General features: G+C 35.9%; 2 protein-coding genes across 9 annotated transcripts in view; one reads left to right on the top strand and one right to left on the bottom strand.

The window, feature by feature from the left end:
* Positions 1-4155, top strand: part of LOC144960801 (radial spoke head 10 homolog B-like) — a 24521-nt gene extending 20366 nt beyond the window's left edge. For both annotated transcript variants that reach the window (XM_078894153.1, XM_078894146.1), the window contains exon 20: positions 3648-4155. In XM_078894153.1, coding sequence (XP_078750279.1) covers positions 3648-3877 — 230 coding nt within the window. In that variant the 3' untranslated portion in view covers positions 3878-4155. The remainder of the gene's footprint in view (positions 1-3647) is intronic.
* Positions 4156-21979: 17824 nt separating this feature from the next.
* The window catches only part of LOC144960772 (tetraspanin-18B-like), a 227999-nt gene continuing 222478 nt past the window's right edge, over positions 21980-27500 (bottom strand). For 3 of the 7 annotated variants that reach the window (XM_078894105.1, XM_078894072.1, XM_078894114.1), the window contains 2 exons: positions 24454-24537; positions 21980-23762 (listed from right to left, as the gene is read on the bottom strand). In XM_078894105.1, coding sequence (XP_078750231.1) covers positions 23685-23762; positions 24454-24537 — 162 coding nt within the window. In that variant the 3' untranslated portion in view covers positions 21980-23684. The remainder of the gene's footprint in view (positions 23763-24453; positions 24538-27500) is intronic. The other 4 variants (XM_078894083.1, XM_078894130.1, XM_078894094.1 and 1 more) reach the window with 2 other exon arrangements.

Here is a 27500-nt window from a genome sequence, read left to right as displayed (position 1 = left end):
CTTCCTCCTTCCTCATCTCTCTCTCCTCCTCTCTCTCTCATCTCTCTCTTCTCTTCTCTCTCTCTCTCTTCTCCTCTCTCCTCTCCTCTTCCTCAATTCTTCTCTCTCTCTCTCAATCTCAATCTCTTCCTTCCTTCTCTTTCTTTCTTTCTATTCTCGTATAAATGTTTACTAATCAAAACACAAGACTATACAGTCAAAGTGCCTTGTCAGCGACTTGAACCTGCAGACCTATTTTTGGTTCTTGTTGTTAATCCAGAATCAAACGAATTTTCTAAATTAAAAGCACTTTTTATGGAATGATCCTGATCCAACAATCTTGGTTCTATACTTATTTCTTGATTTATTTTTTAATTGGATTCGGTTCTAGAATTTTTCCTTTTTTAAAAAAATGTCTCTTTTATTTTGTATTTCATCACTAGAATTGAGTAGTTTTCAATTATGGTAACTAAATACAAATACCTATAAATTCGCTTGAATGGTCAGTGTTATAGTTTATTTGTACGACTCTTTCCTAAATTAAAGATTATTTCCTTCAAAATAAATTGTGTTTAGTAACGACATCAATACACTGTTCAATTGTTGGTTCAGACTTTTGTGTGAGTGCCATGTAATGTTTGAAAGGGTATTAAATGATAATTTAATAATGCAAAGATGGATGGATGAAGATTAAAGTTTATTGATAAGCATGATACAGAGTTGGTTGCTGCTTGCCGGCAGGATACAAAGATAACCAAAAAACAGGAAGTGAAAGTAGAAGACTGGAAGTATTGAAAGTGAAAGTAAATTATAAAACAGGGGGTGTAATTCATTAAATTAATTACTTGGAAACATTCTGTATAAATATCGGTTTGCTTGTTTGGGTCGAAGTAGGCTAAGGTGATTGCTTTGCTCAGAGCTGCTTTTAGAGAGTTAAAATCGGTGGTATGGATGGTTGTCCACTCCCATGGGACGGTCTTTTTGGTGAGTAGGCGCAGATTGTGTGTGAGTGATGCGTAGTGTGGAATATGATGTGCACCGCAAAAATTTATCATGCCGAGTAAGCTACGCACCTCAGAAGCATTTGTGGGTGTAGCTAGGTTAAGAATTGCTTTGACCTTCTCGTGGCTTGGAGTGACTCCGTCTTTGCTGAAGGTGTGTCCAAGAAATTCGATTGATGTTTGGTTGAACTTGCACTTTTCTTTGTGGATAGTGAGACATTTTTCTCGTAAGCGGTGGAACAATGCCCGTAGGTTGGCGTCATGATCTTGTTGCGAATTGCCAAAGCAGAGGATGTCATCGCTGATGTTAATGACGCCTCGCAGACCGGTGAGTGCTTGTCTGATCTGTTCTTGAAAGATTTCGCTTGCGGAATTTACTCCAAAGAAAAGACGGCGGTATCTGTAGAGTCCTTTGTGCGTGGCAAATGTTGTGATGTATCTTGATGCCTCGTCTAATTCAATTTGGTTGTATCCTTGATTCAGGTCTACTTTGCTAAATATTTTTGCTCCGGATAGTTCAGTTTTTAGCTCGTCGAGTGTAGGTGTCGCGTGATGTTCACGTTTGATGGCTGTATTGGCAGAGCGCATGTCCACACATACACGCACTTTACCAGGTTGCTTGGGTTTTGGCACAACGACGATAGGAGATACCCATGGGGTAGGGCCAGTAGCTTTCTCGATGACACCCGTTCTTCATCTTTGTTGAGTTGTTTTTCAACGTCTTGGCGGATATGAAATGGAATGCGTCGGTAATGCTGCGCTATAGGTTGAATGTTTTGGTCTATGTGTAGTTTGACTTGAGTGTTTTGCAAGCAGCCTAGACCGGTAAATAAGTCTGAAAACTCTTGTACGAGAGCACTCTGGTTTGGTGAGATATGATTGATGGTGTCAATCAATTGCAAATCACGGCATGTTTGCCAGCCTAAGATGGGGCGTTCATTTCGATCGACGACGTAAATAGGAGCCGTAGTTGATGTGGTACCATGTCGCAGTGTAGCATGGAAGACGCCCAACACAGGAATGTGTGAAGGAGAGCCGTATGCTGAAATTCGTTTGGATGATGTTTGTAGCATCTGTTTGGGATTTAACTTGTCAAAGTCAACCTTTGCTAAGAGATTGATCGTAGCACCTGAGTCAGCAAGAAACTGAAATTCATGGTCTCCTATCGAGACAGCGAAGTGAGGAAGGTTACTTCCCTTGTTTGTGGCAAACACGTATTCTGTATCATTGTAGTTGTACGTGTCGGTGGTGTTGAGACGATTGACTGGAGTGTCCGAGAGGTCTGAGTCTGAATTTATGACGTGGACGCGACGCCTTAGGTTGTGACTTTGACCTTGTCTTCTGTCTGAGTCTGAATTTATGACGTTGACGCGACGCCTTAGGTTGTGACTTTGACCTTGTCTTCTGGAATGAGATTGCGATTGAGATGGCTGGTCTTGATGACGTGTTGTCGTAGATTTGCATACCAAGGCAAAATGATGCAGTTTGTTACATGCACGACATGTTTTGTTTCGAGCGGGACAGTGGTTTTGACCTCCAATGTGTGGCCATTCACCTCCACAATTGTTGCATTTGCCATGATGATGACGTTGATTGCGGGGTAGGGTAGATCGTTGTCTTTGATTATTGTGATTTTGACCGAAGTTCGTATTGATTGCGTTTACAGGAGAATCTGATGCCATGAGCTTTGCCTGGACTGTGGTTAGTTGCATGGTGCGGGCATAAGTCAGAAGGTCAGCCAAACTAATGTCTGGACTGGATAAACCTTTTTCACGTACTTTTTGCGATTTACATCCTGATATTAGCTGCGATTTAATTTCGGCATCCGCGTCGTGGAACTGACAAGTGGGAGATAACTGTTTCAGTTCTGCGTAGAATTCCTCGATGTTATCAGATGACTGGTGTGTATGTCGAAAAACATATCGTTGGTATTCCCTATTGCTTTGTGGGATAAAATGGTTGGTGATTGTATCACAAAGTTTTGAAAAGTGTGTCTCATTGCCTCTCGGAGTTAGTTGTTCTTCAGTGAAGGTATCAACGATGTCATTGAGTTCGTCACCGGCAAAGGTGAGTAGCAGCGCTTTTTGTCTTTCAACGGACTCTATTCCGTAGCCAACAAACAAGTTTTTCAAACGAGAGACCCACTTCTGCCATCTTACAGCTCGACCTGCTGATGCACAGTCGAATGTTGGGTAGGTAGGCAAGCCTAGAGAAGCCATTGTTTACAAACACGATTGTGATGAACTATAGGTTAAGCATTTGATAAAATACTCATTTGAAGTAGTAAATACTTGCGTGGATGTACCCTCTCGTCGCCAATGTAATGTTTGAATGGGTATTAAATGATAATTTAATAATGCAAAGATGGATGGATGAAGATTAAAGTTTATTGATAAGCATGATACAGAGTTGGTTGCTGCTTGCCGGCAGGATACAAAGATAACCAAAAAACAGGAAGTGAAAGTAGAAGACTGGAAGTATTGAAAGTGAAAGTAAATTATAAAACAGGGGATGTAATTCATTAAATTAATTACTTGGAAACATTACATGCCAGTAGTAACATCACGTTAATATACTATTTGAATTTCGGTTTTGCTGAAATGACATTGGTAAATAAAGCATGCTTCTTAACAAATATCTTTATTTTCATCTTTTACTTTCTTTAAGCTCTGGAGGGTGAAATTGCCAATGAGGACCAAGTTATCGATGAAGACGTGGAACGCATTGATGAATGCACTAGGAAATTCAACTTTTGGACCCATCAGATTCATATCTTCTTTGTGAGGAAATTTTTCCCTGCTGCTGAAAAGTTTGTGCAAATGAAAAAGTCTCTTGAGATGAGAAGAGTGTCCGAAGCTCGTAAAAAACTGATTAACCCTCAATTAATCAAGGCTTAGACGGAATCGATTTCCTTGTTATTTTGCAAAAATAATAAATAAAATCAATGTGATATTAGCTAATTGGTTGAATTGAACATTTCAATTTTTATTTCGAAGAAAAATTATTTAATCAAATCATTTTAATAGGAAACCAGATATAATTTCGAAAGGTCCAAAAGAATCCTTTAACCTTGTCAAGTACAACAAGTATCAAGCTTTGGATATGATTGTGGGTAAATGTTATATTAATTTTACATCAAGTTAAAGAATGAAATAAAGAATTTGACTACTACTTATGCTGATATTGTTACTCGAGTCTTCTCCAATTTCGAAACGGCGTGTGAACAAAGCTGTGATGGTTTGATTGGAGAAAAAAAAAAACGGATGTTAACCTCACCTGTCAGAATGTTTAAGTCAAATAAACTCGTGTGCACGCTTAAGTTTACATTTTATTTTAGGCTCTTAATCCTTGATAAGAACACAGCCAAGCATTTATCATTCGTCTCAAAATATTTAAACTTTTACATGAAATAAAAGCTGAATTCATATGGTTCTCAAAACTGCATAAAATATCGTTTTTATTCCAAACCACATTGAAGTGTTGTGTAAAACACACTGTAAACTTAATTATGAGCACGAGTATATAGATTTGATTGACCTCTTAAAGGAAAGTATTTCAGTGTGGGACTTTGTAGTGATTTCAAACTAGCTACAAGATATGTTGCCTTTTGATTTACTTCTGATCTCTGGGAGGGGTCTTTGACCTCTCATGGTGGGCAGGATGTCACTTGCTGTATCTTCTATCCCCCTGTATCTGTTTTCCAATTGCTTTCTGTCTTTGTCTTGGAATGAGATTACTAAGTTGTCCTGACCCTGGCCGGAGTCCTTGGCTGGGAGGGAAATAGTTAAATGTATAGTTATAGTTTTGGGACATGGTATTTTTTTCCTTGTAAATAATCTCTGTGTTATATACTGTTATTTTTAAAAAAATTTAAACGTATGATTTGTAAACAGCTGAGCGTATTCCTCTTAGTGGGGTCTTGTGTCTGGGTGAAACATTCAGGTGATCTCTAAGTAAACTGATAGTGTACTCTTCGAATCTACATTTGTTCTTTATTTGTTCCATTCACACTTGTCTTACTTTTTTCTCAAGTCCTTTTAATTGTACATCTAGAATGTTTTTACTATCCCAATTTTCAGCCTTTTTACTGGCGGTGATATGACCTAAATGTGTTGCAATCGCGGTAAAACCCTTAAAAAATAAAAAATAAACAAAACATTTCTTCCTTTTCACTGGCGCTGATGCCTGGGTGTATTGCCTGACCTCCCATAGTGGGCAGGGAGTTACTTAACGCGTCTTCATTCCCCTATATCTGTTTTCCAACTTGCTTTCTTTCTTTATCTTGGAATGATATTACTTGGTTTTGTCCTGGCCCTGGCTGGAAGGGAAACAGTCAAATGGATAGTTAGTTTTGGGAGATTGTTTTTTTCCTTGTAAATCATCTCTCTTGTTATGTACTGTATTATTTTTTTTCTTTTACATGTATAATGATTTGTAAACATTTGAGTGTGTTCCTCTTATTGGAGACCTCTGCTTGTGTCTAGATGAGACTTTTAGGTGATCTCAAACTAAATACACTGATAGTATGCTCTTGGAATCTACAACTCTTCCCTATTAGAACCCGTCCCCTAGCGGGTGGTTGGATGGGAGCATCACCCTTGAATCATATACCTATGATGTTCGCATGGGTGTACGATCCGATAGTGATGTCGTTTCTTCTTCTCTTTACTAGCCTATCCTGCTTCTTTGGTTTGTGATTGTATTTTTGACAGGGGATATTTTTTTTCCTGTAAATCCTCTGCCTGTTTGTTCTTGGTTATTTATAATTTAGCTTATGATATCTTTAGGTTATGCTTTTGATTGACATTTGTACTATTTTTGTTAGATTGCTTGTTTTTTTGTTTCAGCGGTCTCTCATATAACCTCAATTGTGTTGGAAGAGACCTAAAGCAACAAACAAACAAACAAACAAAAACCCGTCCCCTTTGTCTTACTTTTTCTCGTGTGCTTTTAATTGTAATAGTATAATTTTTTAAAAATTATTTCCTTTTATTGGTTCTGATATGACCTAAATGTGTCGCAAGCACCGTAAAACCCTTAAAAACAAACAAACAACTGGCGTTGATATGACCTAAATGTATCGCAAGCGCGGTAAAAACCTTAAGTACACACAAAATTACTTATCCCATTTGTCTGACGTTTATCATAGTGCCTTTTGACAATTCTTTTTTACTGTCGCTGAAATTACCTAAAAGCACCATGCATGTCGCAATAACAGTGTTAGTGTGGTTTCAGACTACATACAATGTTATATAGCTCCTGGATCTATTTCTGGTTTCTGTTGACCCAGCGCCCTTTGCCTCACACTCACACTATTCTTTAGTGCTAGATAGCTTGAGCTAAATTAAATGTTTTCACTACTCCATCCTCTTCCTTTTAACTGGCACTGAAGTGACCCAAAACCTTAAAAATCAAACTGAAATAATTATGAAACCAAACATCAAAAGTCAAAGATTGACCAGTCCATTTGCTTCAGGATTCTGAACTTTAATATTTCCGTAAAATATCTGATGGCACAAAACGTAGTCACTTTGATGATTTTTTAAAACACATAATATGCGAAACTATGTTTTATTGATTTAGTAATGCACTATAAAACGATAAAAAAAATTCTGATCATTGGCGCCGCATCCCACATGAAAACAAAAACCAAATTGACAAAAAATAATTTCATGTTTTCTTTTCAAAATGAAAAGACTGAAATGAATTAATTGGCTGATTACAAGGGAAGTAACTTTTCATCATTCTCTACGCTTTATAAAATATTTCAACAGTTATGAGCCTTGCATAAACCCCAATGCCAATGCAGTTACTAAATTACCTTTGTCATACAATACATATTATGTAAACTATAGTGTAATTTGTTAATAGAGAAAATTGTATATTGTTCATTGAGAGTAAGAGTATTGTTTATTCTTCATAGAGATTATTGTAAATGGTTCTGGAGCGATAGAGTGAATTTGCCTCTGTGATTTTTTTTTTTAATGTTGATATAATTCTTACATTCTATAAAGAAACAGTTTGAAAAGTAAAGCTTTGTACTTTTTTGTTGTGGTGGCGGTAGTAGTAGAGGTAGTAAAATAATAAGAAATCAATAAATGGAATAATTAGTACAATGTATTTCCACGTATTCATCAGGGCCAGAGTCGCCCATACGGTCGCTGATCTTGTTCCACATCGCTTGATTTAGTTACAGGACGAGATCTCATACCACACCACCACCTGGTAGTAATAGCAGCAGTAGTAGTAGTAGTAGTAGTAGTAGTTGTAGTAGTTGTAGTAGTAGTAGTAGTAGTTGTAGTAGTAGTTGTAGTAGTAGTAGTAGTAGTAATAGCAGCAGCAGCAGTAGTAGTAGTAATAGTAATAGCAACAGTAGTAGTTGTTGTAGTAGTAGTAGTAGTAGTAGTAGTAGTAGTAGTAGTAGTAGTAGTAATCGTTTTTAAAAAAAATAAAACATCTGTATATCGACTTCTACATCCCCTTCTCTGTTTTACAACACGAGAAACAACAAACCCAACAAAATGTGTATAAAAAAAACACGACCAAAAGAAGTAAAAAAAAAAAGGAAGACAAACATCACGCCCGAACTAAATAAAAAAAATAGGCCTTGGCAAGAGTTGTGAGGTATCTGTATAACAAGAATAATTAGCAGGGCAGTCGTAGAAGTCACGGACACGAGTTGGCCATGGCAAATTCTCTATGATGTTTATCTTGTCCTTAAGGGACGGAAGAGTGGATGCCAAGTGTTATTAGGCCGGTGGTGAGATGGATGGTGATCTTTGATGAAGGTTGTTGTGGCCGTCTGCTCTGGTACTTCCTTGTTTAGCCAAAGGGGGAGAATTAACATCCGGTTCGAAGAGCTGATTCGGTAGGACTTGATTTGATTAGTGTATTGGTTTTGGCGGAACGCAAACGAAAAAAAACAACAATCCGTTGTCGAGAGACGATTCCGGAGAAGAGATGAATTTCATCTAGACAAAAATAGAATCATTGTATGATTTAGTGTCGAATTGGAAAACTTCTCCTCTGCATAAAATGCGAGTTTTATTATTTAATATAATAAACCGAGAGTTTTCTGTGCACTGTGATACCATCAGATTGTGATAAATAAATGATATATATTAGATATATAAATTGGTAGGTATGAAAATCGCAGTTATAGTTTTCATTGCACAAATTGCTTTAAACCCTTTGTATTTAGATGGGTTTTAATACGGTATATAACGCAAATTTTACAGACCCGACACATTATTGTAAAGAAATTATCTAAGGATGGTTTGCGCTCATTGTTTTAGGTCGTTATTTTAAGTACTTTTTAAAAAACCTATTCCATTATCATTCATAATATGAAATTGGTAAGATAAAGCCTCTAGAGTGATTCTGAATCGTTACTTTGACCCAATGCCACGAAACGTGCACAGCAACATGGTGATAATCTTTTGACTATTCTATAATTTTCCGTGTTGGTCATGAAATGACTTTTATATATGTCTTTAATCGGGTCTCTTGTTGGACCACAGAGACCAAAAGAATAAATGCCAGACAAAAAAAAAATTGGAAAGAGATCAAAAGGATGAAAAAGAGTCCACAAGACTCCGTTGTTGTTAATTGAATTAACACGAGTAAACAATCATATCTGGATGGAAGGACAACTCTCCCAATAGCTATAGGATCTGTCAGGAACCCCACCAATATAACCCCAAGGACCCCCAAGGAACAGGGAACGTTAAAATACACATGCCTACGTCTACAATCTCTTGACCCGGGGAAAGACTATTCAGTACCAAACATGAAGAAAAAGGAATGGAGATTTATCAATGACCTATCTGTATGTACGGACCTTGGCTCAATGCTAAAAAATTATAATTATAGGACCAAGATCGATTCGGGGTGCAGTCGAGATTTTTTCTCACCTTTCCGCCTGTCCACTCAGCGGCGAATAGGTAGCTGGGTCTGTTAAATCTGACGGAAAGTACTTTTCGCCTGACGTATACCAAGACCTCAGAAACTGTTCATTTTACCCCAGAACCATCACAGAATGGATCTAGCTATAAAAGCAACAAAGAAAATGTTAGAAAAATAAAAATAGCTCAACAGAGACCCGAGGTTAGATCCAAGAGCAAGATGTCCTTGTAGATAGTCTGAAATCGCCTGAAGTTCCAAGCTGACACTACAAAAGGATTTGCGTCTAAAGGGATACACCCAGTCACTCAGATGCTTACAAAATAGGCATTATAATTAAACAACTCATGTTGACTATTGTGCAATAGAGTTTATTTACTAGTAAATAATGGCTCTCAAGAAAAAAAATGAATGCATCCGACGGTTTCCCTCTCCAGATAGGGTCCAGGATATGACATAACTATTATGCAATGGAGAGATTACTTATTGGGAAAAATGCTCTCAAAAAGAAGAGAGAAAAAAGATGAATGCATACGACTGGTTCCCCCTCAGATAAAGCTTCCGGCGGGGCCTAGACAACACCAAATGATCCCATTCCCGGGAGCTCATGAGAACATTTTTAAAAATGAAGCAAACACCATTGAATTTTGTATTTAATAATCAAATCAATTTATTGAAACTTCACAAGTGTATTGAATTTTTTTTTCCTCCAGACGACAATGTGAAATGGGAGGAATGGTAGAAATTGTAATATAATAATTAATAGTTGATGATAAAATTACAAGAAAATTGAACATAAATTTGATCTATAATATAAAATACAAAATCAGAGTAAATCAGTCGCTCAGTCTATCCTATTCTAAAAGAAAGTTGATGTGATTATTTGCTTATAGCATGCAGTCATCGTTGAATATATAAAGTATTGCAAAATATATTGTCTCAAACAGTCACGAAAACAAGATTATAATGGGATGAGATTTACTAAGTGAAATAAACAAAAGCAAATCGACTGTCGCTAAAAAGAAAATCACACACGAATATGGCATTCAACACGAATATGGCCTTCCAACTTTCACGATTGATATTTGGCTATTGGTTATATCGTAGATCTTGAGTTTATCTGCTGCTGTATGCGCCAAAAAAGAGTATGGAAGAGTTCAAATACAATAAATAATCCCCGAGAAAGACGGTCAGAATGGACAAATGGATTGACAGCGCTTAGTCCACTACTCACTGTTTGAACTACGTAGTCAACTTTGTCCCACTAAGAGTTAACCCTTTTAAAAGACCTGATTCAATTTTAATGTGACCGGGCGGTTTTTCACCAAGAGAAGGGCCACAGTGAAGTTTGAGGTGTATCACTGTCAATGTTTTCTGAATAACCAGTGGAGTATACATTTATACACACATGCGTGATAAATGTATATTTCTGTAATGTGAGAAATTAAAATAAGATTTGAAAGAAATTTCAACTAGTTGGTTTTTTTTTTAAATATTTAAAGAGCGCTCATAATGTAATAGTTTTTGACCAAAACCAAAAGTTTTTGTTTATTAAAACCTCTCCTACAGAGGAAAGTGAAAGCTGAGAGGACACATATTCACCAGAAAAATATAGTAACGCCATATTTTGTTTATATAAATTTTCGTTTGCTGCAAAGACAAATCCTATTCTACGAAAAAACAAAATATAAAATGGTCATCAAGACTATAACACCTGTTATCAATATTACTACATTATCAATCTTTATGTCCTCACACACACACACAAACACAAAAACACACATACTCTCTCTCTCTCTCACACACACACACACACACACACACACACACACACACACACACACACACAAACCCATACGCGCACCTTATAATAATATGCGCTTTTGTTTTCCTTCTTTGAATAGTACACTTATTTGTTGCATGCAAAATAATATAAATAAACGAGCCTTGCTCTTTTCGCGATTGCCAGTGAAAAAAACAAAAAACAAACTAAAACAAAAAACAACACTCGATTCCAAGCAAAACTACATCCATGCTCTTGAAAGTAAACATAAAGTGGTACATACGTCAAATGTGTATACATGCCAAGGCAACTCATCGTGCATTGCACTACACTCCGCCCCACTTTAAAAAATAACAACAAATAAACGTTGTTTTGTAACAGAACATAACAGTATAATAACATTAATCTATTGAATTTATTGATTTTTAAAAAGTACATACACAGAAAAAAAAAAAAAAAAAAAAAAAAAACCTTAGGGCATCCACAACCCAAAGCATGACGCATGACGGCTTAATAAATCAATAAAAATACAAAAATAATTAAGCATGATTAAACTTCTAACATTAGTTCGTTATGTACAGTTCAACTCATAGTATGGTATAATGACTTACAACGAAAACACATGTGTATATAAATATAAATATAATTATAAATATATATATATATATATATATATATATATATATATATATATATATATATATATTTATAAATATAATTATAAATATATATATATATATATATATATATATATATATATATATATATATATATATATATATATATATATATATATATATATATATATAATTCGGTCAGGTTAAGATGATCCCATCACAGATCAACAAGTCTTGAACCTGAGACCTAATTATACGACTGATGGGGTTCGTCTCAATCACAACTGACGCTATTTGAAGTCGACAGTTTCTGACCAAAACAATAAAGCGTGTTTTCTCCTTGCGCGCCAATAATATGGTTGATAAATACAAAATGTTCATAAAACAATGTGGCAGTTTCAATGTGGTAAACCATATCTGTGTCCAATTCTTACACCTGATTGGAAGCTTTAACAACTATGTTTTTTTTTTTTGTTTTTAAGTGTTTTACGGCGTTTGAAACACATTAAGGTCATATCAGCCCCAGTAAAAAAGAAGAAAATGGGATAGTAAAAAGGTCTAGAATTACAATTAAAGCATCCAAGAATAAGGCAGGCAAAGGGGAATTGGTTCAAATAGGGAACAGGTGTAAATTCCAAGAGCACACTATCAGTGTACTCAGTTTGAGATCACCTAAAAGTCTCATCCAGACACAAGCACAGTTCCCTTCTAAGACGAATAAACTAAAATGTTTACAAATCATATATAATACATAAACAAAACATAATACAGTGCATAACAGAGAGATGATTTACAAGGAAGTTTGTTTGGTTGTTTTTAAGGGTTTTACGGCGCTTGCAACACATTAAGGTCATATCAGCGCCAGTAAAAAGAAAGAAAATGGGATAGTAAAAAGTTTCAGAATTACAATTAAAGCACCCAAGAAAAGGTAAAACAAAGGGGAATTGGTTCAAATAGGAAACGTGTAGATTCCAAGAGCACACCATCAAAGTACTTGGTTTGAGATCACCTAAATGTCTCATCCAGACACAAGCACAGATCCCCACTAAGAAGAATGCACTCAAATGTTTACAAATCATACATAATACGTAAAAAAGCATTATACAGTACAAAACAGAGAGATGATTTACAAGGAAAAAAATATCATCTCCCAAAACTAACTATACATTTGACTGTTTCCCTCTCAGCCAGGGTACCCGGACCAGGACAAAACCAAGTAATCTCATTCCAAGACAAAGACAGAAAGCATGTTGGAAAACAGATATAAGAGGATAGAAGACACAGTATGTACCCCCCCCCCCCCCCTGCCCACTATGGGAGGTCAGGAAACCCACCCAGATTTACAAGGAAAAAAAATATTATCTCCCAATACATTTGACTGTTTCCCTCCCAGCCAGGGTATCCGGTCAGGGCCAGGACAAAACCAAGTAATCTCATTCCAAGACAAAGACAGAAAGCATGTTGGAAAAAAACAAAGGGGGATAAAAGACTCAGTATGTACCTCCCTGCCCACTATCGGAGGTCAGGAACCCCACCCAGCTTTAACAACTAGATTTGGGTCTCCGATAGCCCTGTTGTTTTAGAACTCGACTAACAAGCAAAAGGACTAGTTTCCCCCATGCACTCCTTCCCACCCCAGCAACACAAATGGGAAGCTGAGTTAGTCAGGTCGGGCAGAAAGTACATTATAATATTTTGCGAACTATCCAATTGGTATCGAGCGACTGCTACTGTCCCTTTGATGTTAGAAAAACTGGGATGAACTCCGGCACTAGGGGCCTTAGGGTTCTGATGGATAACACACACAAACACACACACACATACACACACACACACACGCGCATACACATACATAATGTTGTGCCTCATCTATTTAAGCTGACAATTATAAAGTAAAAGATAAAAATAGAAGCTGGGCTATTGGGAGGGGGGAGGGGGGGGGGGGGGTAGCAGCTCTGATCGTTCCCAATGTAAAGCTGACACACTATGCAGTGTAACATTTTGTATCCCAAGCTGAATCACTCGATAGCAATAATTATCTCATCTTTCACCAAAGGCATATTGTATCATCAGGAAAAAAAAGGATCTCATTCAGACGGCAGGTATAATGTTTACAGACACATTATTATAATGGTGATGAAACGCGAACAATAACGAATTCACGGCTATGAGAATGGTATGATTGCTATGAGAATGTTAATGCGAGATATATAATCTATATAGCTTAATGTATAACTTTCACTGCACATCTTTCTTTTATTTTATATACTTTAATTTCCTTTGGGCAAACGACAATCCCACTGGCCAAAAATATATTCTACTTATTAGTTGTTTTTTTTAATCCGACAAATGGCAGTGATGCTCTAACGAGAATAAAGTGTCTACTAGGAGCTAAAATTAAAATTAACTTCCAGAATATTATTTTTTTAAATAACGAAATGTAATTTAACTGTAGACAATTGAACAAAATCAGTTGTTAGAATATAAATGCTACTATGAAAAGAAACGAAAATCCGAAGAAGCAAAACCAATTTTTTCCCCTCTATATACAAAACAAGGAAAACAATGTAAGAGAATAATGCAATGGATGGCCGAGGGAAGATTAGATTGTTTTTTTCATTATAAATATAAAATCATAAAAAAGGTAACCCAGCTTTTAAGCTGGCGCCATGTGTAAGAATCACACTATGAAAAAAATGAATCAGCATGTATTGTGGCAATCACCGTTGTCTGAGGTGATAACATGTTGTTGGGACATCTTTTAAATAATTATTTAACTTCAAAAATAGCAGTAAAAACAGTCTGGAGATGACTAATACCCTGAATGTCTAGAACGTATCACACTGAAGTTTTTTTTGAAACAACAAAGAAACAAAACAAAACGAAGATGAAGTTGAATTTATTGGACATTTTAGATTTCTCCTTTATCAAAGGTATGGACAAATAATGAATTTGCCATAAAATCGGATGGTGATGAATGAAAGATGATTCAGACGAATATTATTTGTCCTTATCCATGTCTCATTAATTGTCATTTAACACAATTGATATGAGGAGGTCCAGATTCACCCTTTATTATCAAACTTCATCACTATCTAGAGCTCCAAGCAGCGACATTTGTTTGTTTTTTGTTTTGTTCTTAAGGGTTTTACGGCGTTTGCAACACATTTAGGTTATATCAGCGCCAGTAAAAAGTAAGAAAATGGGATGGTAGAAAGTTCTGGAATTACAATTAAAGCACCCAAGAAAAAGTAAGACAAAGGAGAATTAGGAACAAATAGGAATCAGATGTAGATTCCAAGAGCATACCACCAATGTACTTAGTTTGAGATCACCTTTAAGTCTCATCCGGACACAAGCACAAAATCCAACAAAGAGGAATACATTCAAATGCTTACATTATACATTAAAAATAACAAATATAATAATACATAACAGAGGGATGATTTACAAGGGAAAAAATATCATCTCCAAAACAATAACTATGCATTTGACTGTTTCCCTCCCAGTCAGGACTCCGAACAGGGCCAGGACAAAACCAAGTAATCTCATTCCAAGACAAAGACAGAAAGCATGTTGGAAAACAGATATAAAGGGATAGAAGACACCGTATGTACCTCCCTGCCCGCTATGGGAGGTCAGGATCCCCACCCAGAGCGACATTTGTATTTTACCCATGTCATGTGACAACCTTGGAAACAACTAGTTGTTCATTTGTTTGTTTGGTTTTTTTTACGACATTAACAACAATTTTAGGTCATTTCATTGCCAGTAAGAATAAGAAGATGATAGAACAGTTAAAACGCTGCACTGAAATAAGTTCTCCATAATAAAACCACATGGAAAGGACAAATGATTTAGGGCGACAGAAGAGATAGCAAGAAGAAACAACCTGCAGCCACCATGTTTCCCTTATAAGAAGAATTTCACCCACCACGCAACAACTGGAACTTCAGTAGCTCAAGCAGTTTGTACGAAATTACATTAGCATCACAGTCACAGTAGTCGTGGGAAAGAGAGAATGAAGACATGTTGACATCAATAATTATCATCATAATTATATAAGGATATGGCCATTGATTGAATTTTATTTTTAAAAATCCCAGCAACACTGACATACACACGTAACACACCCTATAGAAGTAAGGTAAATGATTTCATTCACATTTCGTCTTTCACAAGGACAGACAAGGTTGGATGATGATAATGATTATTATTACCGTTATTTAAGAGTAAGGAAATGTAATGGTGTGCCTTGATTGAAACTGTTAAATGATTAACAACTTTAAATCTAGCAAAAACCTTTTATCTTTTTTTTTGGACACTTCTTTCAGGAATAGTCTTACTCCACCAATCAGAAGTTAAACTGCTCTCATAGAATGCTTCCTTATTGTCTTCTTGGCTACAATAGTTAGCACATTTTTTTTTTACATTCATAAATTGCAAGATCCATAATCACAATTCAACAGATGAGATTTTACATTTTTCATACACTATTTTCATATCAAAGAGGGTGAGAAGACTTCCACTCAATTAATCTTATATTACAGTATATTAATGAGCTGGGAAGAAAACCATAAGTAATGTGTAAACTGTGCAAATTGTTGGGTTGTATAAGAAATTTCTATTTGCTGGAATAAAATCTTTAGTGATATCAAAATAATGAATTATCAAAATAAGAGCAGATGGAATTTAATTTTAAATTATCGCTGCTAAAAATGACTTGGTGGTTTCTATAACACCAACGATACCCTTGTTTTTTGTTGTTTTTTTTTTTTAAGGGTTTTACGGCGTTTGCAACACATTTAGGTTATATCAGCGCCAGTAAAAAAGAAGAAATGGGATAATAAAAAGTTCTAGAAGTACAATTAAAGCATCCAAGAAAAGGTAAGACATAGGGGAACTGAGAACAAAAAGGTATCATGTAGATTCCAAGAGCACACTACCAATGTACTTAGTTTGAGATCACCTATAAGTCTCATCCGGACACAAGCACAAAATCCAACAAAAAGGAATAAACTCAAATGCTTACATTATAAATTCAAAATAACAAATATAATAATACGTAACAGAGAGCTGATTTACAAGGAAAAAAAAATCATCGCCCAAAAGAATAACTATGCATTTCACTGTTTCCCTCCCAGCTAGTGTATCCGGCCAGAGCCCGGACAAAACCAAGTAATCTCATTCCAAGACAAAGACAGAAAGCAAGTTGGATAACAGATATTATAGGGGGATAGAAGACACAGTATGTACCTCCCTGCCCACTATGGGAGGTCAGGAACCCCACCCAGAACGATACCCTTCACGAGTCATATTTGACAGAAAGCAACCAAAAAATATATCATTCTCCACAAAATGATTTCAATACTTTGGGAAAGATATTTTGTGCAGGTCCAAAAATAAATATCATATTATGCCAAATTTTTGCGCATGATGCAGACATGGGAGAAAAAAAGAGGTGGTAATACAATCAAATTTCGACTTTCTTTTATTTTAGTGGACATTTTGGACTTATGACATTCAAATACTCTCCAAAAAAATATTAAAAGGCAGATATAAGCATAACAACAATAATATATGTTTCTGGTAAATGGAGGCCCAAAAAAATATTTTTGTTTAACCCAATCATTCAGAGTCTATATATATATATTTATTTTATTTGGTAATAAAAAGGGTGGTAAACCATTGTCTTTTATTACATTTTAATAACACATGGTGGGTGTATATTGATAGTTGCACGAAAAACAAAAAGGAATCAAACCAATACCAAATATCATTTGATATTTATAGATAATATATTAAGAATCGTGATTAAGTACATATGTTGATTTAGAAATTAAATAGAAGTAATTACATTATCCACAGCACGAGCATAGACTGGAAGTCAAAATTTAAAAAATAAATAAAATCAAATAAATCTTAAAAGGCAACAAAGTATATAGATCCTAAAAAACCCCAAATAACTAAGAAAAGTACACATTGACAGGCAGACATTAACTGAATTAGTTCCAAAGTGGTCATCAACTGCTATCATAAATGTAAGAGGTCAAAAACAGTATATATTGAATGCTTGGTCTAATGAAAAAGGCTAAGAGAGGGTGATAAAATAAAATTAACCAACCAAGATTGTGATCTTATCAATGAAATAATTTTAATACTTTTTTAAAAGAAGATAAACCATGCTTCAGAACTACTAGGTCATAGAAATGCCAAGAAAAACAAGATGATAAAATTAACCCCCCCCCCCACCACCACCACACAACCCCTTCCCCAAACTGAAGGCAGCATTGTTTACTTCATGAGTTCAACTAATGGCAGCATATTTAGGTCAACTTAGTTCGTTTTGTTAATTTTGTTTTTAAGGTTTTTACGGTGCTTGCGACATATTACGGCAAGGTCATATCAGCGCCAGTAAAAAGGAAGAAAATGGAATAGTAATCAGTTCTAGAAATACAATTAAAGCACCCCAGAAAAGGTAAGACAAAGGGTAATTAGTTCAAATAGGAAACAGATGTAGATTCCAAGAGCACACTATCAAAATACTTAGTTTGAGATCCCCTAAAAGTCTCATTCAGGCACAAGCACATGCCCCCACTAAGAGGGGTACACTCAAATGTTTGCAAATCAATATATATTACGTAAACAAAGCATGATACAGTGTTAACAGAGAGATGATTTACAAGACAAAAAATGTATCTCCCAAAATTAACTTTGCATTTGACTGTTTCCCTCTAAGCCAGGGTATCCGGCCAGAGCCAGGACAAAATCAAGTAATCTCATTCCAAAACAAAGACAAAAAGCAAGTTGGAAAACAGATATAGGGAGATAGAAGACTCAATAAGTACCTCCCTGCCCACTATGGGAGTTCAGGAACCCCACCCAGGTCTCATTAGTTCCCAAGAGTAATAAAATAATAAGAATTTTTTTCATGTCAGCTCTTAGTAACAACTTTTTTTTAAAAAAGAAAAGAAAAGAAAAGAAAAATAAATCTGCAAGGCATTATTCTATGACAAATGAGAGATGAGGGTCATGCATAAAGGGGAACATTATTTAACAGATTATGATTACGATAAAACTAAGACATTCAAATATAATAAATACTCAACTCTAAAATCAAAATAATAAAAATCATCATGTACGTCTGGATTATGCCCATTTCTGTCTTCAGCATCCCTAATAATCTCGATGTGCCACATCTAAATAGAGTAATAATTCTACAAAGCATTTGGTTTCCTAAATCTAAACATCATTTGTAACCAGCTATCTCAAAATGGTAATATATTGGGGTGAGCCTCGTGTTTCAAATTGAATTCGAAATATAAAAATAACATTGTGTCATCCGAGTTTACGCCGATGCATTCATTCAGAGAAAGTTAATGTTTTTTCTTAACCAATTAACTGCCATACTTTGGAAAGACACATATTTAAAATAACCCTCATCTTGTCAAACACTCTCAAATCTGAGATTTGTGGGTCCTTGGAATGACAGTTTTTGTCAAGATGAGGTTCATTTAAATTTATCAATATTTGAAGGATGAGTTTTCTGGCCAAATTTTTAAATACGTGTCCTTCCAGAGTACAGCAGTTAGTGACTAAACTTCAAATATGTCAAATTGTATAAATCTCGTTATTTTCACTTTAAACTCAATCCACCTCATTTGGGTCATTCAGACATAACATCGGTTTGATGAGATGGATCACAGATTTCGTAAAATTCTCTTTTTGAAAAATGAAAAAAAAAAATCAAGAGCCCGGTAAATATGCTGACTTTCTGAAGAATAATAACAAAGCATTATCTGGCGGTCTGGAAGAATAACAGCCAACATAGACAGTCTCCTGTGAGGTTTGAGCACTATTCAAGCAGCAATAACCTATCGTCAAGCATGACAAATACCAGCAATCAAACCAAAGTCATTGTATAACCACCCAATGCTACAGTATTTCCATTGAAGAAAAAACAACTCAAGTATGGAAGTCATCTTTTATTTCTTATCTGAGGTAGGCTACATCAACTGAGAAATGTAACAAGTAAATAGTCATTCCCATTCTACTGAGCTTTGTCAATTTCTTTACAATTGATGTCGCAATTTTTTTAAAAGTCGTTTTCTATAAGAATATCAAATCAGATCAGTGTTTGACCAAAATAAATAGATTTATCCCTCGAGAAAATTATGTAAAAATAAAAACACAAAAAAGTGAAAAAGAAAAAATAGAAAGAAAAAAAAAAAACAATGGCTGTTTAAACGAGGTCAGCGTATCTACAACTTTAAAACAAGAATAGAAAAAAAAACAAAAACAATATTGACAACAACCCAACAAAATCAATAAATCTATCACTAACTATGGACTATGCATACAGGTATACTAATCAAAATAAAGTCAAGAGATAGAGATCCCTTGTAAATGTTTAGAGACATACTATCTGTTGAAGCAATGATTGCTAAAGAGTAACTCAGCAGTCAAACTTTACACTTGCAACTTAACGACACAGCCCTACATTGACAAAACACAGTTGTTTGTTTTAAATGGCCTGGAAACTTTAACCTGAAATAAGGATGGACCAAAATTATCCAGATCTTGTCAACATATCTTAAACTTGAGATTTAAGACTTTTTAACCTGTTGGGGGTCATTCAATATTTCAAATAAAAGTTTCTGAACAATATTTTTAAAAAGTGTTTTGTCAGTAAGCGACTGAACAGACCTGCTTTGTGTGATAAAACAACTCCGTTTCATTTCCTCTATAGGGGACAGGGCAGTCAGTGGATAGTAGCCATGGCAACAACAAAGACATACATATCTAAAAATATATAAATCATAATAATCATCATCTTATATTTTTATTGAAAAGGAGTAGAGGAAAACACAAGTTTGGAATGTGTCAAATTCATTATGAAAATCATCACCTCCTAAAATATCGGTGTGATTAGAGGCAATGATTATAGATGAGAAGGGATAGGTAAAAGGTCAGAGCAAAAGTGGCGGAATACATCATGTATCATATTGACACTAGCAGCTAATTGTACTGATCTGATTTACATGCTGCTTATTAAGACGGCAAGATTATAGTACAATAAAAATGAATTTCAAAATCGTAATGACAACACAGTTTTACCAAATTACACGAACATGAGAAAATAAACCATTCATACATCCAAGCATCTTGATTACTGTTTAAGAACAAAAGAAAAACACACTGAATTATGTATGTCATTAAGAGTTTTATACTCACATGTCATATCACAGCTAGTAAAGACCTAAAACAAAAGCAACGACACCCACCCGGTGGCACTTCTTTGCTGATCCAATGGCAGGCAAAACTGAAGTATAAGAACATTACTACTTTGACCACCAATTCAGTAAATATTGACAACCCCAAAATTTATAATTTTAAAATAAATCAAAACATAAAACAAACAAAAACAGTCACCCCCCCCCCCCCCCCTCCCCCTTTCCCCTCTCCCTCTTCTTAATTGGAGATTTTATCGATATAAATTGCAGGCCTGAAATATGTAGCTTTATGTGCCGTGTTAACATACTCATTCTATCACACTATTTTGAAATATAGTCGATATGATGATTTACATACATCAGGGGAAACAACAGTCACTTCAAAATTTACACCATACATATATGGCTGTTCGGGAATAGGTGAGGTCAGAATGATGGAAAAATAATAACCAATATTGGATATGACTCATATATAGAAGGCAAAGGCAAAAGTAGCGAAATATTTTCGTATTGTGTACATTGGTGTTACAAAGACAGAAGACGAAATTCTTTCATTATTTCGCAGGAAACATGCTATGTAACTCCTATCCTATTTACAGTAGAAAAGTGAACAAAAATATTTCACTTTGTTTTACTTTATCATTGTTATATACAATCTGATTTCACCATTTTTTATCAAAATGTAGAATGAAGAAAACATATAACATATTGCAGTCTTTTCTTTTTCTTACAGTCTTTTATAAGTTGTTTTTTTAAACTGTCTTTTTTTCTTTTTCAAAAAATGGAATAGTTTATTTAAAAATGAAGGTGAGAATGGAGTCATTTTATATTACTTAACAAACTGTCTGGATTTAGTATAACAAGAAGAAGGTGTGTCAGTGTGGAAGTCTGACTTTGTCTGGGAAACTCAACGGGTACATTCTGTTATATTGCTGATATCTGACTTTGTCTTGGAAACTCATCATGTACATTCTGATATAGTGGCAACTGTGTTTTAAACAACCCCAAGAACAGCAACAACAACAACAAACAACAAAAAGAAAAGGTTTAAAAAAAAAACAAATAAACTCTTAATGAGTAAGCCTTTTTTTTTTCATAATTTTATCAAAGCCTTGGGGGGGGGGGGGGGGGGGAATAAATAAGTGTTTAATTTTCACTTGCGGTCTATCTTCGTGCTCCTAATGTAAAAACTATATTATTTTTTTAAGTAAAAAAAAAAAAAAGAAAGAAAGAAAGAAAGGGAGGAAGGAAACAATTTAGCACCCTTCAGATTATCTTTATTAATGACATTGAACTTTGTTCAATAATTTGTTGGCTTGTTATCTTTATTTATCAGTTGTTTAGTTTTTTGTTGTTTTTTTTTTTTTTGTTTTTGGGGGGTGGGGGGGTGGAAGAGATCTTTTTCTTTAATTTATTCTTTATTTATTTTTTTTTTTGCTTTGTTTTGTTTTGTTTTCTCTATTGTTTTCTTTTTTTTTTAAAGTTTGATTTAAATATACAATAGTTTGATCATTAAATAGCCTCAAATATGTGGTAAATAAATGTTTATGCTTACAATTTTCTTCATTCCAATGCATTAAAGAATATTAATGGTAATAGAGTAATATATTTTGGAAAGTGACAAGCATTATATAAATGGAAAGTTCAAGTAGTCTGAATAATGAATAATGGTAATAATAATAATAATAATAATAATAATAATATTTCATAGAAAGACCAATTATACAATAATCATGATAATATAAATCGTCATAAAACATCTTGAAAACAACGTCATTCAATTCTTTAAAACATTTCAAGAACCAAACATCATATGCATATAAAAATATGGCTTCGTGCCGTATGCCATAACAGTTATAGAACCTTTACGCTTTCATAAAATTCTCTCTCTCTCTCTCTCTCTCTCTCTCTCTCTCTCTCTCTCTCTCTCTCTCTCTCTCTCTCTCTCTCTCTCTCATCTCTCTCTCACACACACACACACACACACACACATACACACACACATATACACACACCCACATAAACACACACACGCAAACACACACCCACACACACACATCGCAAGATCTTTGTGTTGCCGCACAATTACACAAAGCCCTTTTCATTTTGGCCAGAAAACGTTTACTTCATTAACTCACTCAACCCTAGCACCGACTATATTCGTAGTTTACCCGGGTTACTTTTACCCCATGCCTATTTATTACATGGAGAGACAAATTATAGGCATAGTATCAAAGCTAATGTTTTTCATTTTTACATGTTAATGGTAATTGAATAAAATATGCTCAGTTGTAATACTCCCCCCCCCCCCCCCCCCCCCGCCCCCCCAATTTTGAAAAAGAGCAAAAATCTCTAGGATTGAGTGAGTAAATATCGAAAGATTATACAATCAGGGCCCTCAAACGTATCAATCTGGAACTCCTTAAGAAAGAGCTCTCAGGATTAGGACATTTTTTGACGAGCTGAAGACCATATCAATCTTAAGATGTGTGTAAAGTGAACGTTTTCTGGGCAACCTGAACAGAAAATCGTTTGGTAATGCATGGCACGGCAGAATACTCAATGTCTTTCCAATGTGAAAATACATGGCTTATTTCATCATTATCATCATCATCATCGTCGTATTACGTCGTCATCATCATCGTAATCATCATCATCATCATCATCATCATGATCAACATCATCATCATCATCATCATCATCGTCGTCGTCATCACCATCATCATAACATCATCTTTATTGGATATACGTGTTGTAGAAATCAGCAACAGGGATTCCCCAATGTGGTCTGTCATTTGCTTTGTGAGCGAATAATAGAACGAACAAATAGTTTCTGTCTGTTCCTCTAACTCATTCGCTGCTGCCTTCCCGACTTTGATTTTTTCTGTCTTTATTTTTTATTCCAGTTATTACATGCCGTCATAGTATTTCGTTCACATCTAGTTTGTAAAAAAAACTACACCGGTCCGCGACTGCTTGCTTACATGACAAAATTTGATAACTTGCAAATGGAGTCTCTCTCTCTCTCTCTCTCTCTCTCTCTCTCTCTCTCTCTCTCTCTCTCTCTCTCTCTCTCTCTCTCTCTCTCTCTCTCTCTCTCAACAACACGTTGTCATCTGTCCCAAGTGGCGGTTTGGGGGTTGGGGCGGGGTGAAGGTTTAGACGGCTACTACAAGTCCACTTCGTAATCCTGGAAAATACCCTTGACCCGCGCACACAGGCAGAAAGAGATGATCACTCCGCACAGCTGTGAATAGTCAACGCAAAGACAAATAAACAATTATAATAGTATGTAAATTCGATTAGCAATACGAGATCCACTGAATATACATTTTAATTCTTTACTGGCGATGTTCGATTTTACTTGTAACTCATACTATATAGTGCGGATATGTAGTCTTGTGGTATGGCACTCGCCCTCGGAAAGTCCTGGGTTCGACACCCGCTCCCTTTTTATTCATATTCTCTCGCCGTGCTTATGTGTCAAATGAGTACCTGGCCGTTAACAGCGTTGTCTTTGTCGGAAAAAAATAATTGTAATATCGCCTAATAGGGTTCATGTCACGTTTAGTGGATATTTTGAACACCGACTATGCATCTTTTCAGCCAAATAATAGAACATTACATGCAAACCCATCATCACTTGTAATAGAATTGGCAACACTAATGAGACAGGTCTGAGTTATTTTATTACAATTGAGCAATTTGCTCAATGCAAAAATCAAAAAGTAAGTTTGAGGCTTTAAAAAAAAACAAATTTAATAAATAAATAAGCATCCAAATGTGTGTGTAATTCCCATCCTTATTTCCATAAATAACCACTAAAATGTTTTGGAATTCGTGTAGATAAGTTTAACTTTAAAACGATCCATTTCTGAGTGAAGTATAAACTTTCACCAATTTAGAAAAAAAAAAAAAAAAACAACAAAATTACTCACCAAAAACATGGGTAGAAGTAACGCCACGATTCCAATGACGAGTGAATACGTCTTCAAATACTCTATCAACGGCTCGTAACATCCCTGAGGAAGAAGAGAAATGGTTCTAGTTTAGTTTTAAACTTCTGCATTATCGTGGGAAAGGACATGCAAAATCACTACACACACAGTGTAGAAGACGAGTATGCGCTGGAAATCACCGTTAGCTGGAGTTGAATTCCGTAATTACAACACGCCTTTGGCCGAAGATGTTGTCTTTGAAATGTCCAGCATAATGCAATTTTTTTGTTTGACAAGATCTGAAAAAAATCAGCCTGCCTCGAAAGAGGAGGTTAGGGAGGTTTGTGTCTTTGTGTGTGCGTGCGTGTGTGTGTGTGTGTGTGTGTGTGTTTCTTGCTTTGTCTGGCACTGTTTCACACAAACTTCATCAGATCTTTATCTTACACCAGTGTCTACTCCCTCATTTGTCACGTTGAAATGTTCCGTTTGTTTTGTTTTTAGAAGTTTGCCAAAAGTAATTCCTAATACCAATACACAGTCACCTTACTTGTAAGCAAATTGATCGTCTCTCATCGAAATAAATACCCATCTCACACCCCACTGACCATTTACAACACAGAAATGGGCCTTGGCAAAACCAAGACGCCTCAGTCTATGAAAAGACGGAATGCCATAGAGAAATGGAACAATAGATCAGCAGTAGCCCTCATTATCTTTTCGTTTTAGAGCACGTTATTGTGTGTGGCCGTGGAGGAGGGTTTTGAGTTGATATTTTCCTGTGTTATTCAATCTGCTTTGTCTGGGTGGGTATCTTTCAGATTTCAGACCTTTCAGATTTTTGCATTGTCTAAAACTATAACTCTACCGAATCGATAGGGACGCTCTGTACACAACTGCAATACAATGTATCCTTATCGATGCTGCTACACTACACGCTTCCTTATCAATGCTACAAATACTGGCGTTATCAGGCCTATTCCCGGTCTGTAATTCTCTTTTATCTTAAAAAAAACATAAATAAAGGAAAAGAATAGATAAGAAGGAGAAAATAAAGGAAAAGAGAGAAAGAAAAAAAACAAAAAAAAAACAAACAAAAAAAACAATTACGAATATATATTGTTAAGGCATCACGTTGTTGTCTCGTTGTACAAAAATACCAAGCGATGTTATACTTGCTCTGTGACCGGATTGATAAATGGTGGCAGGACTGGTCCTGGGTTGTATGCCCTTGTACTAGGAAAGGGCACTTTATATAGATTACCCCACTCTACGCAGGTTCGAATAAGTGTATGATTATAGACATTGACAGATATTGCTAATACCAAACAAAAAAAAAATGGGGGGGGGGGGGGGGCTTAAAGCAGATGTGACCTTTATAAAATAGAAATTTGGCTCCATACGGCGGTCAGTTGGGAAATAAATCAAAGTGTCGTGATGAGTATTGAACATAAACTTACAAAAACACATACTCTGATGTGAAACACGTAATCAAATTTTGGCCGGAAACTCGCCACGTCAAATACCAATCAATTTAAATGACCCTCATCTTGGCAAACACTCTCAAACCTGGGGCTTCCGCCAAGTCCCCGGTCTGAGAGTTTTGCCGAGATAAGGGTCATTTTAATCAAGAGAGAGAGAGAGGGGGGGGGAGAGGGAGAGATAGAGAGAGAGATAGAGAGAGGGAGAGAGAGGGAGAGAGAGAGAGAGAGGAGAGGGAGATGAGAGGAGGAAGAGAGAGGAGAGAGAGGGAGAGAGAGGAGAGAGAGAGAGAGAGAGAGAGCGAGAGAGAGATAGAGAGAGGAAGAGAGAGAGAGAGAGAGAGAGAGAGAGGGGGGGGGGGGAGGGAGAGATAGAGAGAGAGAGAGCGAGAGAGAGAGCGAGAGAGAGAGCGAGAGAGAGAGAGAGAGAGAGAGAGAGAGAGAGAGAGAGAGAGAGAGAGAGAGAGAGAGAGAGAGAGAGTTGGAAAGATTTAAGTGAAGCAGGCACTTATGATAGTGGGGTCGTGCATAGCTCATACGTCAGGCGGAGTAGCCGTACCAGGAAGGTCGCGGGTTTGAGCCCCCATCGCCGCCGCGAAGCTTTTATTCTCTGCATCGCACCAACAGTATAGATAGTTCGAGGATGACGTCACTCACTCAGGTCTTTGTTACTGTTTTTTTGCCATCCGCGTTTATGAGTAATGCTCACTGAACTGTATTAACTTGACTATAAACGTTAATGGATACATACAGTTTTGTGTGTTGGTCCGTCATACTTCCGGATGGCAATGTTATGAGCTTCTTAGCCAAGCGCATACTATCTATATAATATACAGGTGACCAAGGTAGTCATATATCAGAGTGATAACAGACACTTGAGACACAACTCTTTACATGCTGATGGAAATGACTTTGAGATTGGCAATGACAACAATATCATATGACTAATATGTAGCGTTAGTCCACATTCATAGACTATGTCATCAGTAATACAGCAGCCCTGCCAACTTGAAATCGAAACATTCGTAATTTTTACGAGATAAAAATTCTAGTAACTATAGCTAACTTGAAAAAATAAAATCAATAATTTACCCTAACAAGGATTAAATCACACTTCAAAATCTTTAATATTATATAGTCAGGCATTCACTTTCATTTTCAAAAAGTTTTAATGACTTAGAGATGCTCATTGAGTTCTGAAATTGGAGCCAAAATTTCGTTATTCTACGAATGTTTCGTAACAGTAGGCAGGTCTGGTAATAGTAAACAACTATAATGGCCAACACACGAAGGTTTATGTAATCATGGGGAACGAAAGTGTGATTTCAAAATACTGGTTCCAATCTGATTGGAAGTGTAAAGCCAGTTTTCCGGAGGACTGGATAGATACATTGTGCAACTGATCTTCTGGTTTCACAGGGATGGCATTTATTTACGTAATTAAATGCCGGTCATCATTAAATATCATCCATCCTCGCTCTTTTAGATCCTAAGAACCTGCCTATACATCCTGCTACGAAAATAGATATGCCACCTTAGGATTCAAGATGTAACCTACTGGTTACATCA

Source organism: Berghia stephanieae, chromosome 1, assembly GCF_034508935.2.
Source record: "Berghia stephanieae isolate SIO BIC M18660-M18661 chromosome 1, UCSD_Bste_1.3, whole genome shotgun sequence".
NCBI classification, from domain to species: domain Eukaryota; kingdom Metazoa; phylum Mollusca; class Gastropoda; order Nudibranchia; family Aeolidiidae; genus Berghia; species Berghia stephanieae.
The sequence above is the reverse complement of the archived record's forward strand: the minus strand, read 5'-3'. Positions and strand labels throughout refer to the sequence as shown.